The sequence below is a fragment of the Benincasa hispida genome, chromosome 4, assembly GCF_009727055.1.
Source record: "Benincasa hispida cultivar B227 chromosome 4, ASM972705v1, whole genome shotgun sequence".
NCBI classification, from domain to species: Eukaryota; Viridiplantae; Streptophyta; class Magnoliopsida; order Cucurbitales; family Cucurbitaceae; genus Benincasa; species Benincasa hispida.
The window spans coordinates 53198132-53214064 of record NC_052352.1 but is presented as its reverse complement, the minus strand read 5'-3'; the positions used below and the strand labels follow the sequence as shown (position 1 = coordinate 53214064).

At 33.7% G+C, this 15933-nt stretch overlaps 1 protein-coding gene across 1 annotated transcript; it reads left to right on the top strand.

Moving 5' to 3' along the window:
• Positions 1-376: 376 nt before the first annotated feature.
• On the top strand, positions 377-4745 carry LOC120074990 (fructose-1,6-bisphosphatase, cytosolic). Its single transcript, XM_039028119.1, has 12 exons — positions 377-862; positions 2099-2146; positions 2284-2358; positions 2437-2498; positions 2588-2654; positions 2762-2875; positions 3109-3195; positions 3414-3484; positions 3562-3627; positions 3932-4018; positions 4283-4358; positions 4454-4745. Exons 1-12 carry the CDS (start codon positions 704-706, stop codon positions 4562-4564), a joined length of 1023 nt encoding a protein of 340 aa, XP_038884047.1. The 5' UTR covers positions 377-703; the 3' UTR covers positions 4565-4745.
• The last annotated feature ends 11188 nt before the right edge of the window (positions 4746-15933 follow it).

Below are 15933 nucleotides of genomic sequence, written 5' to 3'. Positions count from 1 at the left end.
AAAAATCTAAATATATAATAAAAAAATCGGATTTTAAATATAGAGAATGAATCAAAATATTTATAAATATAAAAAATTTTACAATGATATTTTACTATTATTTATAAATATTTTTAGGATAATTATATTTGATAGCATTTTAGGAATAATAACAAAGTGTATAACATAATTTTTTAAAAAAATTGTAAATATAACCAGATTTCTACTAATAATGTGGTCTATCATATATAATATGTGTTAATATATATATAGAACTGTCTTATATTTGGAAGGGTTTTGTTATTTAAAATAATTAAAAAGAGAATAATAATGAGTCAAATACAAAAGAATAAAAGGACAAAGCAGAGAGATAGAAGAAATGGAAGGGCGCAGAACAAAATTGAAGAAGACGACGAACTTCTTACATTATCTGCAAAACTTTTTCTCCATTCCCTTTCTCTGTCTCAAAACTCAAAAGCAATCAGCCACCACTCCAATTCTACCCTTTTTCTTCCTCCGCCACGTGTCCCTTCTACCCCATTTTCTCCATTTTCCCCATTTTCCATTCATTTGTGTTTTCTCTATGCATATATATATATAAATATATATTGGAGGTTCATCACAACCCTCGAGTTTAGCAACCCTTTAAGAATCTCATCCTAATTTCTTCTTCTTCTTCTTCTTTTGATTTTTATTCTGCCAAAGGGGTTTGTTTTTGAGCGCCATGGATCATGCGGCGGATGCTCAGAGGACGGACTTGATGACCATTACTCGGTTCGTCTTGAATGAGCAATCCAAGTACCCTGAATCGCGAGGGGACTTCACGATTTTGCTTAGTCATATTGTTCTTGGCTGCAAGTTCGTCTGCTCTGCTGTTAATAAGGTTTTTTTCTACCCTGTTCTGTTTTGTCCTGTTTTTGCTTGTTTTAGTAATTGTTCGATTGTGTTCTGATCATTTTTTTGATGAATGGGGTTGGGTTTTTTTTCTCTTTTTTCATTTGGGGCTTTGAGGGATATGATATATATTCTTGTTTTTGCAGTTTGATGATCAGAATTCTGCTGTTTTGATACTATACAAACTGTTTCATAATGAATTTAGGTGGGGTTGACAAATTTGATTTGTAATAAATAAAGGCAAAAAATGTGGGGAAGTTTTCAGTTTTAGTATTTTAAGGAAAAACTGCAGAATATTTGGCTTGAAATAAGAGAGGTTTTCAAAGGTTAATAGTTTTAAATTAATTATTTTCTTTTAAAAAAAATATTATATTATCCAATCCATGGTGACCAATCCTACTAGTTTGCTTGATAACAAAATGTTTGTAGGGTCAGCAGGTTGATCTGTAGGTTAGTTGAGGTGCGCTGGATATCAAAAAAAAAATTATTTATATATTATATTATCAGTACAAATATGGGTGGGTGTGAACTTATATTATTCAAACAGACTAATGAATGACTAGTTGAGTGTTTTATATTTTATATTGCAATTTAGCAGTCAAAGATGTATAAGAAAACTTTCTTGTTTGCTTGATATTTACAAATGGTGTAGGATCTATAAAATAAAATAATATATTTTAAATGGCGTTTACAGTTGTGAAGAAAGGAATATATATTATTGTTGAAGTAAAATATTTTCTAGGATATATTCAGATGTAAAAGAATTAAAAAAGAGTCAATTCGAGCATAGCTGAATGGATAAGGTTGATTATCATCTCGTAAGTTTGATGGTTTGAACCTCATACTCCACAATGGTTGAACTAAAAACAAAAAGAAGAAATAAAGGGGTGAGAGTGGTGGAGCTGAGGAGGAAAGGGAGAGGAAAAGGATAAGGTCAAGTTTCTTGTTTTTCTATTACAATATCGCAAAGGATAGCACATTTTTTGTTCAAATGGTGTCAAAATTTATTATTTGCCCTTTTGAAAGTCAAAATTATGTAGTGGTTCCTTGGTAGGATATCCTTCCAAATAATTGGTGATAGGATTTTATGAGGTGTCTACCGCCCAGAATTCCAAATTCCCAAATACCCTTTTGTCTGAAAATTTCAAATTGTTCTGTATTTGCTTTATGTACCATTCAATAAACAATATACAGTTCATTAACCACAAAAGTTCTCCTTTTGCAGGCAGGTTTAGCTAAACTTATTGGACTTGCTGGAGAGACCAATGTTCAGGTAAGATCTTATTTCTTACAATGAACACTAAATATAATCTAGATTAGACAAAGAATTCAGGATAAAAATCACCTTATACTAAAATCCCTTTTCTTGAGTTATGTGTTTTTACATTTATTCATTTTCATTGACAACAGGGTGAAGAGCAAAAGAAACTGGATGTGCTCTCAAATGAAGTCTTTATCAAGGCTTTGGTCAGCAGTGGCAGAACTGTAAGCTGCTATCTAATTATACAAATGACAGGACAAATTTTGGGTGATTTACTCTAACAGTTGACAATTTGGTGGCAGTGTATCCTTGTTTCTGAAGAAGATGAAGAGCCAACATATGTTGAGCCATCTCGGCGTGGAAGGTTTGTTTTCCATTCTTGATAAATTCTGTCTTCTGCTTATACTTCATTTTAATTTTAATGTTATTTCTTCTTATTTTCCAATGGCAAAGGTATTCCGTGGTGTTTGATCCATTGGATGGATCCTCCAACATTGACTGTGGTGTTTCTATTGGAACGGTAACATGCCTTTGGTACCTCCTAAATAAGATTTTAAATGTTTTTGCTTTAATTTCTTTCCAATTAGCTGAGTATCTGATCATTTGAATATCTACTTTTTCGTGTAGATTTTCGGAATTTATCACTTGAACGACAGCCACGAACCTAACCTAGAAGACGTCTTGCAACCTGGAAAGAATATGGTTGCAGCAGGCTATTGCTTGTATGGAAGCTCTTGCACGGTATGGGCAATCTCACTCAATTCTATTCATTTATTTATATCAGTTTGTATGTTTTATTATAGATCTTTTAATTTTTAGATGGTCATTCTAAATTTATGGTCATTATTAATAGAAGTCCTTGGGTTATGTAGAAGAAGTATATTTTCCTTTCATAATTGAAAATCAAGTCTAAAAATTGAGTGAATGCTAGTATTAACTTGTGAATTAATCTTCTTTTCTGTTTGTCTTTGCAGCTTGTTTTAAGTACTGGAACTGGTGTAAATGGATTCACTCTCGATCCTTCTCTTGGGGAGTTCATTTTAACTCACCCAGACCTTAAGGTGAAGTATTTCTTGCTTATGTTTTTATGTTTCTTCTTTCCCTCTCTTTTCTTTGTTATTCTTTGAGGGCTAAACCTTAGAACTGCACCTGTAATTTGCATATAATGTTAATATTAGTTTAAGAGACAATGCGAGAGGACCCTCATATCTGTTCCTATCATCTTTTGCTTCTTTTGATTGTCTTGTATTTGATTCATTTCTTCTGTAACCATCTGAAGATTCCAAAGAAGGGAAAGATCTATTCAGTTAATGAAGGAAATGCAAAGAACTGGGACGGTCCGACCGCAAAGTATGTTGCGTTCATGTGATTTCTGTTTGAGTTTTGACTTAATAAGTCATGAACTCCTAACTTGTTCTCTCTTTTAGGTATGTGGAGAAGTGCAAGTTTCCTACAGATGGTTCGCCTCCCAAGTCTTTGAGATATGTTGGAAGGTAGCTGAGGATTTTCTAAAATATTTGAAACATTTCTTTAGCTCATTATATTGTTTATTTGGCGTTTCATTCTTATTCTAAACTCATCATATTTCACAATGTACGACTTAGAACTTTGTTTTCTACAATGGTATTCTGAATCTTTTGTTTCAAACACATTTTTTCACAATCAAATATCAATGATTTTGAAAAAGTGGGGTTCCCCATTTGTTGTTTATATGTTCATCTCTGAAACTTTGAGTTTGAAATGAGGATGGAATATTATAGCATGGAAATTCTGATGGTATAATGCTTTGATTAACAGCATGGTAGCTGATGTCCATCGTACATTGCTTTATGGTGGTATATTTTTGTACCCCGGTGACAAGAAGAGCCCCAATGGGAAATTACGGTACGTGGCGGTTTTACAAATACTCGCTCAACCAATTCCCTCTCTTCCTCTCACCTATTTTTGAGAAATTATTTGAGCAGACCGCCACAATATGGCAGCATTTTGGTACCATTGGATGTGGTAGAAAGAGTCTGTAGAGTTCCGAATCTATGTTCAACGGTTGTTTAAGAAGCAGCCAAGTTAAATAACTTTTTCCAAAACTTAAAACTCTTTCTAACTGTATTACATAATGAAATGATGTGTTTTCTCTCTTTCCAATTACAGTGTGTTGTATGAAGTTTTCCCGATGGCATTCTTGATGGAGGAGGCAGGAGGTCAAGCATTCACCGGAAAAATAAGGGTATCGTACAGTCATTGTAACGAGGCCTAAAAAATCTCGAGAGTTCGTTTCTGTTCCCTTGAGTTATTTTAAGATGAATGCTCTTTGATTTGCAGGCACTTGACTTGGTTCCAAAGAAGATCCATGAGAGATCTCCCATATTTCTTGGTAGCTATGATGATGTTGAAGAGATCAAAGCTTTGTATGCTGCTGCTGAGAAGGAATGAATGAAGGACTTCAAAATTTACAACCAAATTACTTGTGATTGATGTTGGCTTCATTGCTTTTGTCCCTTTCTATAGTGTTTCTAATTGTAATTGCATTTGTTGCCATAGAATTTCAACGTCTTATTGATTGTTCTTAGTTCTCTAATGATAATGAATGCATAAAATGTAGCCATGAGAATGATTTTGTTCGTATCTGCCGACGGTAGACAAATCGTTGGGGAAATTAAGGGAATTGTCACAAAGAAAACACAAAACAAGAAAAGAAAAGGGGAATGGTTCTCATGTATGCTAAAAGCATAATTGGAGCTTACACAAAATTTTTAAAAAAAAAAAAAAAACAAAAAACAAAACAAGAAAAGGGGAATAATTTAACAAGACATAGTTGTCATATTTGGAAAAAGAAAACAAAAGTAGGTAAGCATTCAAACATTGTTATTTGAAATGGATTTAAAAAATACATGAAAGAAAATATAGTTCAAAGTTCAGAAATAATTAGCAAAATACTATTTCACAATCTTAATTTAAAATAGATTTTATCTTAAACAGAATTGTACAGAAATAGCAAAATCAAAAATAAAAAAACAAAATGATTACTTAACAGACTCAAAGATTTTAAGATTTTTTATCTGACCAAAATAATTACTTCGTTTTAATGTAGTTGCATAAGAATTTTTTATGGTGACCTTGGTGCTATCCAATAATATCATGTGTCTTCTTTTTGACATTGAATTAACTAAACTGACTTGATCCAATTAGGTCATAATATTTGGATCTAGGTTCAATTGAGTCTCAAGGTAAGATTGTTTTGGCCAAAAACCAACCAAACCAAATATCTAATTAATTGGTGTCAAGGGCCGTCATCCAAGCTTAAGCTCATATTGCCATATGGAGAACTCTTCTTCATTGTTGGGGTTCATTAATCAAAAACTCTACGAGAATTCAGAGAGAATTCTCCAACTATCTAAAGACTCTCTAAGCTCATGAAAATTGAATAATCTTTAAAATCCAATCCCATACAACTCAATGTTAGAGGTAGGCGAGATGGTTGTAATTGATAGAGGTGTAATTGGACTGGGTCGGGTTGGTTTTCTTGAAAACCAATCCGACCCGAAACAAGTTGGTTCTGTATGAAAGGAAGCGACCCAAACCGGGTCGGGTCTTTTTTTTTCTTCTTTCTCCTCCCTCCCTTCATCTTTCTTTGCTTTTAAGTTATTATCCTATTATTAACTCGGAACAATTTTCAATAGTCAACAACTTGAATAACTCATCACAAAATTGTCATTAAAAATTAATTCATCAATAAATAACAAACATACATGACAACATAAATCGCATAATAATTTTAAGTATAAATCCAGAAATGGTCGGCAACAAATAAATCCAAAACTCCACCTGCACTTACAAATCAAAAGAGCACAAAAAACGATCAACACAAATTGAAAGAGAATAAATACATGTTTTGTAAAATGAAAACAAAGTTTTTTTAAAGAGGAAAAGGAAAATTCATCAACATTCTATACCATTCTTCCCAAAATTCTTCATCAAGTATCTCATCTTCATCACGTACTCCAATTCCATCATCATACTTCAAGACTATGGAAAAAAAAAAAAAGATTAAGTACTTAACAAGTACAGATTTAATATAAATAAAAAAAACATATGTAAATAAGATTTAAGAGTAGAAACTTAGAACCGTACAATCATAATTCAAATTCTTAAAGACAACTTCCATATCCTTTCGTATGCTTATGAATTATGGATCAAAATGAAAAAAAAAAAAAAAAAAGCTCATAAATACAAATTGCCAAATAATGAAATAAATAAAATTTGTAGCCATCACGATAACATATTTATTACCCTGGTCAATTTCTTCAGCTCCGTCGATTTCTTCAGTCATATCATCCAAAGGTAGATTGAAGCCAATCTTGAGCACAAATGAGTGCCTCTACAATTTGAGGAGTTAATGAACTTCGAAAAGAATCTAACACCCGTCCCTCCAATGCTAAAGGCTGACTCAGATGGCACAGTAGCCAAGAACATCTACAATATTCCTATATCTATTGTTGAATCGGCCTTTAACACTAGAGGACGAATATTAGATTGTTTTTGAAGTTTAACTCCTCAAACTGCAAAGGTACTCATTTGTACTCAACATTGGCTTCAATCTAAACCTTTGAATGATATGACTGAAGAAATTGACGAGTTAATAAATAATGTCATCGTAATGACTAAATTTTATTTATTTCTTTATTTGATATTTTACATTTATGAGCTAATTGTTTTTCATTTTGATCCAGAATTCATAAACATACGAAAGAAGATGGAAGCTGCCTTTGAGAATTTGAATTACAATTCTACGGTTAAGTACTGAATCCTTATTATTATTATATTAAATCCAAATTTGTTAAGTACTGAATCCTTATTATTATTATTATTATTTTCATAAAGTCTTGAAGTATGATGATGAAATTAGATGATAAAATACTTGAGGAAGGGTTTTGGGAAGAATTGTATAAAATGTTGATGAATTTTCCTTTCCTCCCTTAAAAAACTTTGTTTTCATTTTGCAATACTTGTATTTCTTCTCTTTCAATTTGTGTTGATTGTTTTTTGTGATCTTTTGATTTGTAAGTGCAGATGGAGTTTTGGATTTATTTGTTGCTAACCATTTTTGGATTTATACATAGAATTATATATGCAATTTATGTTGTCATGTATGTTTGTTATTTATTGATGAATTAATTTTTAAATGGTAACATTGTGATGAGTTATCCAAGTTGTTGACTATTAAAATTGTTCCAAGTTCATAATAGGGATAATAACTTAAAGGCATGTACTAATAATGTACTTTAAGGCATGCACACCATGAGTGATATTGGTATATTATGTTTTTCAACTCAATTGATTTTTACACTCTAATGTACAGTACTGTTGTTCTACCTGCTTAATCAAACCTTACAATAAACAAAAATAGAGGTTGCAAAAAAATAAAAATAAAAAAAGCCTCGAATACTTTATAATAGACGAACATTTTGCCCAGCTATTTCTCTGTTCGTTTTCACTTTTGAAAGCTTATTTGGGAAGCATATTCCAAGAACTTACCTGGGTGTATGATGGCGTGCCTTCATCGGTGATTACCGAATCGTCGTAGAATGTCGATAGATAGGATGAAGAGAGTAGGAATGGAGGAGATTGTAAATGTTAGGGATTTCAAATATCTAGGAGGGAGTTGATACCGTGCAAGTGCATGTGTTGAGTAATAATAGTTAAAACGGCCTTGGTCGAGTATTGTCCTAAAGGAATCAGATTGATATTCTTTTAGCTATTCAGAGATCATTCCAATTTTATTTAAGGTATCGACTTTGATAGAAAACAAATTAAACTAATCTAAGAAAGCAATAAACATGATTGAATATGAAGATTATCAACAAAGAGACATTTTAGGGAATAGATTTCATCAAAGGCATTATTAAATACAATTGCTTTAACTTTTAAAGTAATTAATACAACATATAGATGTACAAGTATTTTATCTGGGTTGAATCTTTTGCAAACAATATATTCTCATGCTACTTAATGATAACTAAATTCTTGAAACCAAATTAAGAAACATGACATTAAATTTCTTCATCAACAATCTTTACTGTTATCCCACTATTTTCTGTGTGTTCAAATGATAGTCTAGCATGCATAGTCTGCTAAATAAAGATTTAAATTCATAGAATCATTCAAATATTGATCAAACATTCAAAAACATTGAAAACAGTCATGCTAGAAAGTGTAAATGCAAATTATCATTCAAGAAGCAAAGTGTTCAACAACTAACCTAAGAATTTATCTATCCCGAAAACTATGAGAAATTTAGCCTAACATGGTTTCCATAGACATAACCAAATCAATAATACCAAAATATAAAAATAAATTCAAGAAAACAAAAGGGAAAGAAGAGTTATATGGTTTCCAATCGCATTTTCGTGATGAATTTGACCTTTGAACGATCTTCGATCTCTCCGGCATTAAGAATACTCCATATTGTGCTCTAAAACCTCTCTCTAAAATTCAAAAACTCTAAAATTTGATGTGGAGGCCAACTAAAAACCCTAGATTAAATATGCAAAATTTTCCAAAAGGAAAACAAATTTTCTTTTTTTAAAAGCACTAGCGTCACAATGCCTTATGACAGCGTTACAAAACTCTTGCCATCCATTGCAGTAGCGCGCAACGCTTCATATAGTGTCGTGGTGCTTTTCGCCCAGTACCACAACGTTTCTTAGTAGTGTTGCGACGCTTCCCAGCCTATTGCATCATTTTAGTTCTAGAAATAGCGCCAAGGGTAGCACTGACCTAGTGACGCTGTGCTACCCTATTTTCCGGAAACTTGTGATTTTCTCCACTTTTCTTTCCTCTTTTTGATGCTTGGCTCGGGTTTTACTTCATTGGACTTATTTAGGTTCTTTTTGGCTCATTTTGACATTGAATCTCTATCCCGAACCTAACCCTAAAAATCACTAGCAAGCAACATCAAATTCACTAAAATCATATAAAAACTATCCTAAATTAAGGGCAAATAGTGCATATTTTAGGTGCATTTCAGGAGTTTAATTCATAAGTTTGAGGGATACGATGGGTTATTGTTAGGATGACAATGTAATAAGGTGAGGTCGAAACACATAACGGGGGAGGGGGAGGGGGTGTTAATGTGCACATGATTTCTGATAGCTCTCAAAAAGAGCTAAATTTACGCCTCTAATCTCACTTACTTGTTAGGTATAATGTGTTTAAATATCTATTTTTGTAGGTTCTCGAGTAATTCATGCATTTCAAAGTACTACAAACCGTTCAGGATTGACTTGGAGCTATCGAAAATGAAATCGAGCACCCGAAGCTACAAAGGAGTGAAATAATCATTTTGCCATGAGGCTAGCGCAACGGTACCGCACGAAATAAATTCCAGAAGTTGTGAAAATAGTACAACATCCAGTGTTGCCTTGGAGCACCACAGTGCTCCAAAGATTGACGGAAGGGTATTGTGCTAGCACGTGCTCACCCTGCTTTGCACTTCGATAGGAGATTTTTGGCGCCGCAACGCTGCCTCGATTTATATAAAAGAATCTCTTTCTCTTTAGGGTTTTATAATGGTGGAATCAATGGAGGCTAAGGTATTCTTTAAATTTTCTCATTTCTCTTCATGTTTCTATCATCTTAGCTTAGGATTTTAATTTTGTTTTGGGTTCTAATCAAGGATTTGGGGCTCCCCCTCTCCTTTTTTCCATGAGATGTTGAGGTAAGGATTTTTCTCTAGTTAGGGAGCAATAACTTACGTGATTTCTTGAGATTTTTGTTGATTATTCTGAATGTATTTTGATTATGCATCTTTGAATCTTGTTTAATATCTAGATGTATGTATATAGATGACTATTCCTTTATCTATTTATGTTGACCTTGCTAATCGATTTAGACTTGTTTGATATATTTTGATTATGCATCTTTGAATCTTGTCTAATTTCAAGAAGTATGTTTATGGATGGCACTTCCTTCATCTATGTATGTCTCCCTTGCTAATCGATTTAGACTTGTTCGATATATTTAGCTATTCATCTGGCTTGAATCACCTAAGTAGCAATTAGTCAATCACGTATTCTATGGCTCGTTGGGGTCGATGCCCTAAATCTTGTGGTTTTATAGTTTGTAATTTTATTCGTACAAACTTATTATTTATCTAATAAAGTAAGTTGTATTTTATTTGACGTTTAGTTGCATTAACCGAAAAACCAATACACTAAGATCCAAGGTTATTAGATGTAACTTAAACATGTATGTGGAGACATACAGGTAGATTATGTTTAAGTGATAACCTGAACGGTCTGTAGTAGATGGATAATGTTGGGTACCTTATCCTTGTGACACTATAGATACGACCTTCTTTGCAGTTACAATTGTTGTAGAGTGCTACAAATGATCTGATCCTGATCATTTATGTGGAGACATGTGAGCGAGGGTATCCTATACAAAGAGTTTGTATAAGACTGGATCACAAAATGAATAGTCTCTCTTTATAACACCGTTACTAGAAGAGACTTATATTTCACTAGGATGACCATAGGTGACTTAATCTGAATCTTGAGTGGGTTGTGAACTCCTGCCTATGATGGCGGTCCTTTGATTTGTATGAGTGAGAGTGGCTAGATTCATCGACTCAATAAGTCTACAATTTTGGGGATTTTTCTGATTGAGGAGCTGGGAACACAACTATACAAGAAGGAGTTCACTCCTTCCTTATTGTTAAAGTAAGTAGATAGATTGCTCCCTCCTTCCCTTTGAGAGAACTCTGTCAAAATTTCACGTACCTTGAAATTTGTTGAATTGCGTTAAGTAGAGGAATGTTTATCTGAACTTTTTGAAAAATTTCCATGAGCTTCCCTATTTGTTCTCTTCCTTCAGTTTAGCTAACCTACTAGGAAAAGGTGCTTTAGGAATATAGAGTTCAACAATAGGAGTATAGTTACTTGCCTCGAGAAAAATGGGTGATTTCTTTGTGTCTTTTGCTTTAGCTTTTTATTCTTCCTTTACCTTTTCTTGTGTTTTCTTAGGATGTTGAACGGAAGGATCGACCGTGGTGGAGAGTGAGGTGGAGATCTCCTTCCCACTCCTCAAAGTAATGGCACTTACATTGGCATGGTCTAGTTGAGTTGATAACTTGCATGATGCTTTGCTTTCTAATCGACTCACCATCGTCACCAATTGGGTGATTTGGGTTGCCATTAAAGAAGCTCGTTCTTGTTTCTTGTTGAAGAGACTTTGTTTCTTGTTGCAAAGACTTGGTTTCTTGTGAAAGTTGAATTGAATCCTTTTGTAATTGGTGAATGTCCTGTTGGAATTTAAGTGAGTTGTCAACAAGAGTTTTAACTATATCCTCTAATAAAATACCTGAGGAAGAGAAAGATGATTATTGATTCCTATTATTAAATTACCCTTATGTTCCCCACTTAAAATTAGGGTGATCCCTCCATCCTTGGTTGTAAAATTGATTGTGAGGGTCATATTTTCTTTGAAAGCTACTAACCACGTCGACTTGAGCTTAGGGACAAGCATCAAATGAGTGTCCTATCACACCAAAAGCTCCACATGTCTTTATTTAAGGGACTCCACCTTGGGCCACCTATTTAAAAAGAGAGACTAGGTTAGAAACTTGGGATCATAATTCACTTACTTCCTCAGAATTTGAAGATTCAAAGTCAAGAGTTCTAGATCAGTTTTGGGAGTTTTCCACCATGGTTGAGATCAACTGGCTCGTCTCGGTGGGTTTTTTGTCAGCCAATGCACCTCTCAGTCCCGCATTAATATTGCTTCTGTCAGAAGGAATCAAAACTGAGTAAAATTATTAAATCAAATATTGATCATTAATTTAATGATGCGGGAAAGAAGCACAGAGTTTTTTATGACGCTCCCAGTATTCGTATAAAGACTCTCCTATGATTTTTTTAATCCCATAAATTTCTTTCCTAATACTATGTGCTCTAAAAGTCGAGAAAAATTTCTCTATAACTTTTTCTTCAAACCGTTCCACGTGATTATCGAATCGATGGGCAAGTAGTAGAGACAATCCTTATCCATATCCTTCAAAGAGAAGGGGAAGACTCTAAGGTTAAGTTGCTCTTAGGTGATTTCGTGGGGATGCATCTCGTCGCATACAAGATGGAAATCTGTGATATGATTATGGGAATCCTCATCGAGGTTTCCTTTAAAAATAGGTAACAAATATATTAGCCTGAGTTTTAATTTGAAAGGTACGATTGTATCTGGATATACAATACAAATTGGGTGTTTGGTATAATGTGGTTCCGCTAACTCTCTAAGAGTATGTTCCCTAGATTCTTTACCCATGTTAGCTTCTTGTTGTTGATTCTCTTGCTCCTATTGATTCTCCTCTTCTTGAACTTGTTCCTCAAACTCTTATCTTCCTTGTCTTCTTCTTCTCCCTCTTCGAATTTTCCGCTCTTCATGATCGATATCTACAACAAAGTCAAGCAAGGAACTCCCAGAGGAATGAGTCATACAACAAAGGAGTTAAATTGCACACAATCTTCTTTTTTAGATTTTTTTTAGGAATTCAAAAATTGACTAACTAGTTGCCTTGGTTCCCCGACAATGGCAACAATTTGTTAGATGAAAATTTAATGTCACTCTTAAACCCCTAACCTATGCAAATAAAATTTGAATTCACCAAACCTACTTCTTATAGTAACTAGTAGTATAAGTGGCAAGTCGGGGATCGAACCTTAGAGAACCTAATGACTAATTATCTCAACTTAAGAATTCCTTAGATAAAGGTGTTAGGAATGAAGTCCTAAATCTCCTTGTAATCTCGTAGTTTGTAATCTTTGTATACACATATTGTTGTTAATAAAATAAGTATTATTTTATCAGCATATACTCAATCTAATAAACTAAGATCCGAGGTTATTTCATGTAATTTAAACAAGTATATAGAGACATATAAGTGGATCTTGTTTAAATGATAACCTAAATAGACTATAGTAGATGAGTAGGCTAGGTACCTTATCCTGGTGACACTATGGATACGACTCGCTTTGTAGGTGTTACAAGTGTTGTAAAGTGCTACAAATGATCTGATCCTAATCATTCATGTGGAGACATGCGAGCAAAGGTATCCTATACAAAGAGTTTGTATAAGATTGGACCACAAAATGATTAGTCTCTTTATATAACGTCGTTAATAATAGAGACTTACATTTCACTAGGATGACCATAGGCCTGAGTGAGTTGTGAACTCCTGTTCATGAAGGCGATCCTTTGATTTGTATAGGTGAGAGTGGCCAGATTACCAACTCAACGAGCCTACCATTTTGGGGATTTGTCTGATTGGGAAGCTGGGAACTTAACAACACAAGACGGAATTCACTCCTTCCCCGATGTAGGGGTAAGTAGATAAATTTCTCCCTTAAGGGCTGATTCCGGGTCTTGAACATAATGGCCACACCCTCTCCTGGCCCGTGAGAACTTGGTCATAGTGGGACTATGACTTATTGTTCATTAGAGGAATCAATGGTACTTAAGGAGTTAGATGTAACTATAGGGGCAAAACGATATTTTGCCCCAGTTGTACTTACGAACAATTTGTGAAGGGTCATCGCACTGTTGATTGGTTATATCCAATGGACACAGAAATTTATCTATAGTGCAAATAGTGCAACTATCGGTCTTTAGTGGAGTGACCGGCAGTTAACGGATGTTGGGTAATTTAATTATAGAGTTTAATTAATTATCTGAGTACTGTTGGAGCTTCAATCTACATGTCCATAAGGTCCCCACTGTAGCTCAACAGGGATTTAATCTTTGGATTAGTTTGAAGTGTTCAAATTAATTGAGGGAATTAATTATAATGTATTTGATACATTATATATGAGAGGAATTTGAATATGATTTAAATACCAATTATATGAATGAGATTCATGTAATTAAATATAAATATGATTTATATTGAGAGGAATAAAATATTTGGATATGATCCAAATATCATACGGATGAGATTCATATAAGTGGATTTAATATAAATTGTGATTTATATTAAATATCATGTATAGTTGAGAGAGAATAAAATCTATAGTTTATGTTGTATTTTATGCAATATAAAATTATAGGCTATATATTATATTTGATATAACATATGGTGTGTATATATAATAAAGTAGTTATTATATATTCTAATTTATTTATTTATTTGAAATTAATAAAAGGGAAGGAGTTATAACTCTCTCCCCTTATTCTCTCAATGACTAAAATGGGATTCAAGTTGGTTAAAGAAAAACATCTTCTTCTTCAATTCTCACAAAGAAGAAGTGTTCTCTCAAAAGAGAAAAGTTCTCTGACGAAACTTCCATCTCCTCCTCTCCTTATCTTTCCCTCTTCCAAGGATTCAAGCAAAGCCCACAACTCCTGCTTGAATCCTTTAATCCCAAAGAGAATATAGAGGGCTCTCGACTGGTGGTGTTCGTGTATGAAGGAGGAGATCTGCGAGGAAGGAGTTCCATCCATGGCTTGTACGAGGAATTCCTTGAAGAAAGAGTTCTTAAAAAAGGTAAGGGTTTCTGAAACTCTTTGTATTTATTGTTTAAGCATTATGTAATTTTATTTAAATGCATATTTATTTGTTGTTTTACTGTAAAACTTTATGTTCAATAAAAAATGGAATTTGGAATGATCTTTGCTTCCGCTCAGAGCATTTTTTCCGAAAATTTCCTTCAAAAAGGGGTTTGTCGGTTTGTAAAGAAATTAAAGAAGGAAACATGCATGATTTGATTATTTTAAGACAAACAAAATTGAGCGCAAGATTAAGTTTGAAATTCTCTATGTAAAATTTCTTGGGAAATAGGTTTATTGGGGTAAATTCTATCATTGAATTTAAAAAGATTATAAAAATTGCATAATTCCACAACCTATTAGGCTAAAGACCTAATAGTTCAATTAGCTAACAAAAAATTACAATCTTTATTAACCCTAAATTATTCAAAATCACTTGACAACAATTTCATGATTTATCCTAATTTGCCTTAAGAATCAGTGACCTAATAGTTTAATTAACATAAATCAGTGATTGAAGTTAAATAGGAATCCATCTGCTCTCGAAACTAGATTACTCTTATCCTTTGTTACACTTACCTTTTTCTTTTATTTTTCATGCATGTCATCACTCTATCCACACCAATCCTCTCCCCCCTTCTAAATTACTGCTCTAGCTAGGAAATTAGCTTAACGAAACTATAACTCGTGCTTCTCTATGGATCAACCCAAACTTGCTACTATTGCTACGTCATTGTGGTAGTAGTTGTTTAATTTGGTATTATAAAATTTCATTTGTTTAAGGCTAGATTAGTTTCCTAGAGGCTAGGGTTAATATTGATTTGATCCTTGTTAGTCATAGTTTTTACATTGTCATTATGATTTTGGCTCTTCCAACGTGCTGATAGCTCCCTAAATGAGTTATCTATATGCCTCTAATCTTGCTAATTTATGATGTTTAATGTGTTTAATGTGTATATTTGTAGAAACTCGAACAAATCATGCATTCTGGAGTTTTAAGGGTCGTTTTGGGGTAACTTGAAGCAATTAGAAGTCAATCTAAGCATCCAGACTACAAAGGAGTTGCAAAAAGACAAGTTTTCCCCAAGGTGGCTTCGCACCGTGGCACTACATGGCGCTCTTGCTATGCCGTCAAGGATGGAGAGCTCCAACCAGTGTCGCAATGCTTCACACATAGAGTAGGTGAAGGTCATGCGCAGCAGGCAACCCTTGGTGAGCATACGCTCAACCCATCAAGTGATAGCACCGCAACACTTAAGGGCGCTGTG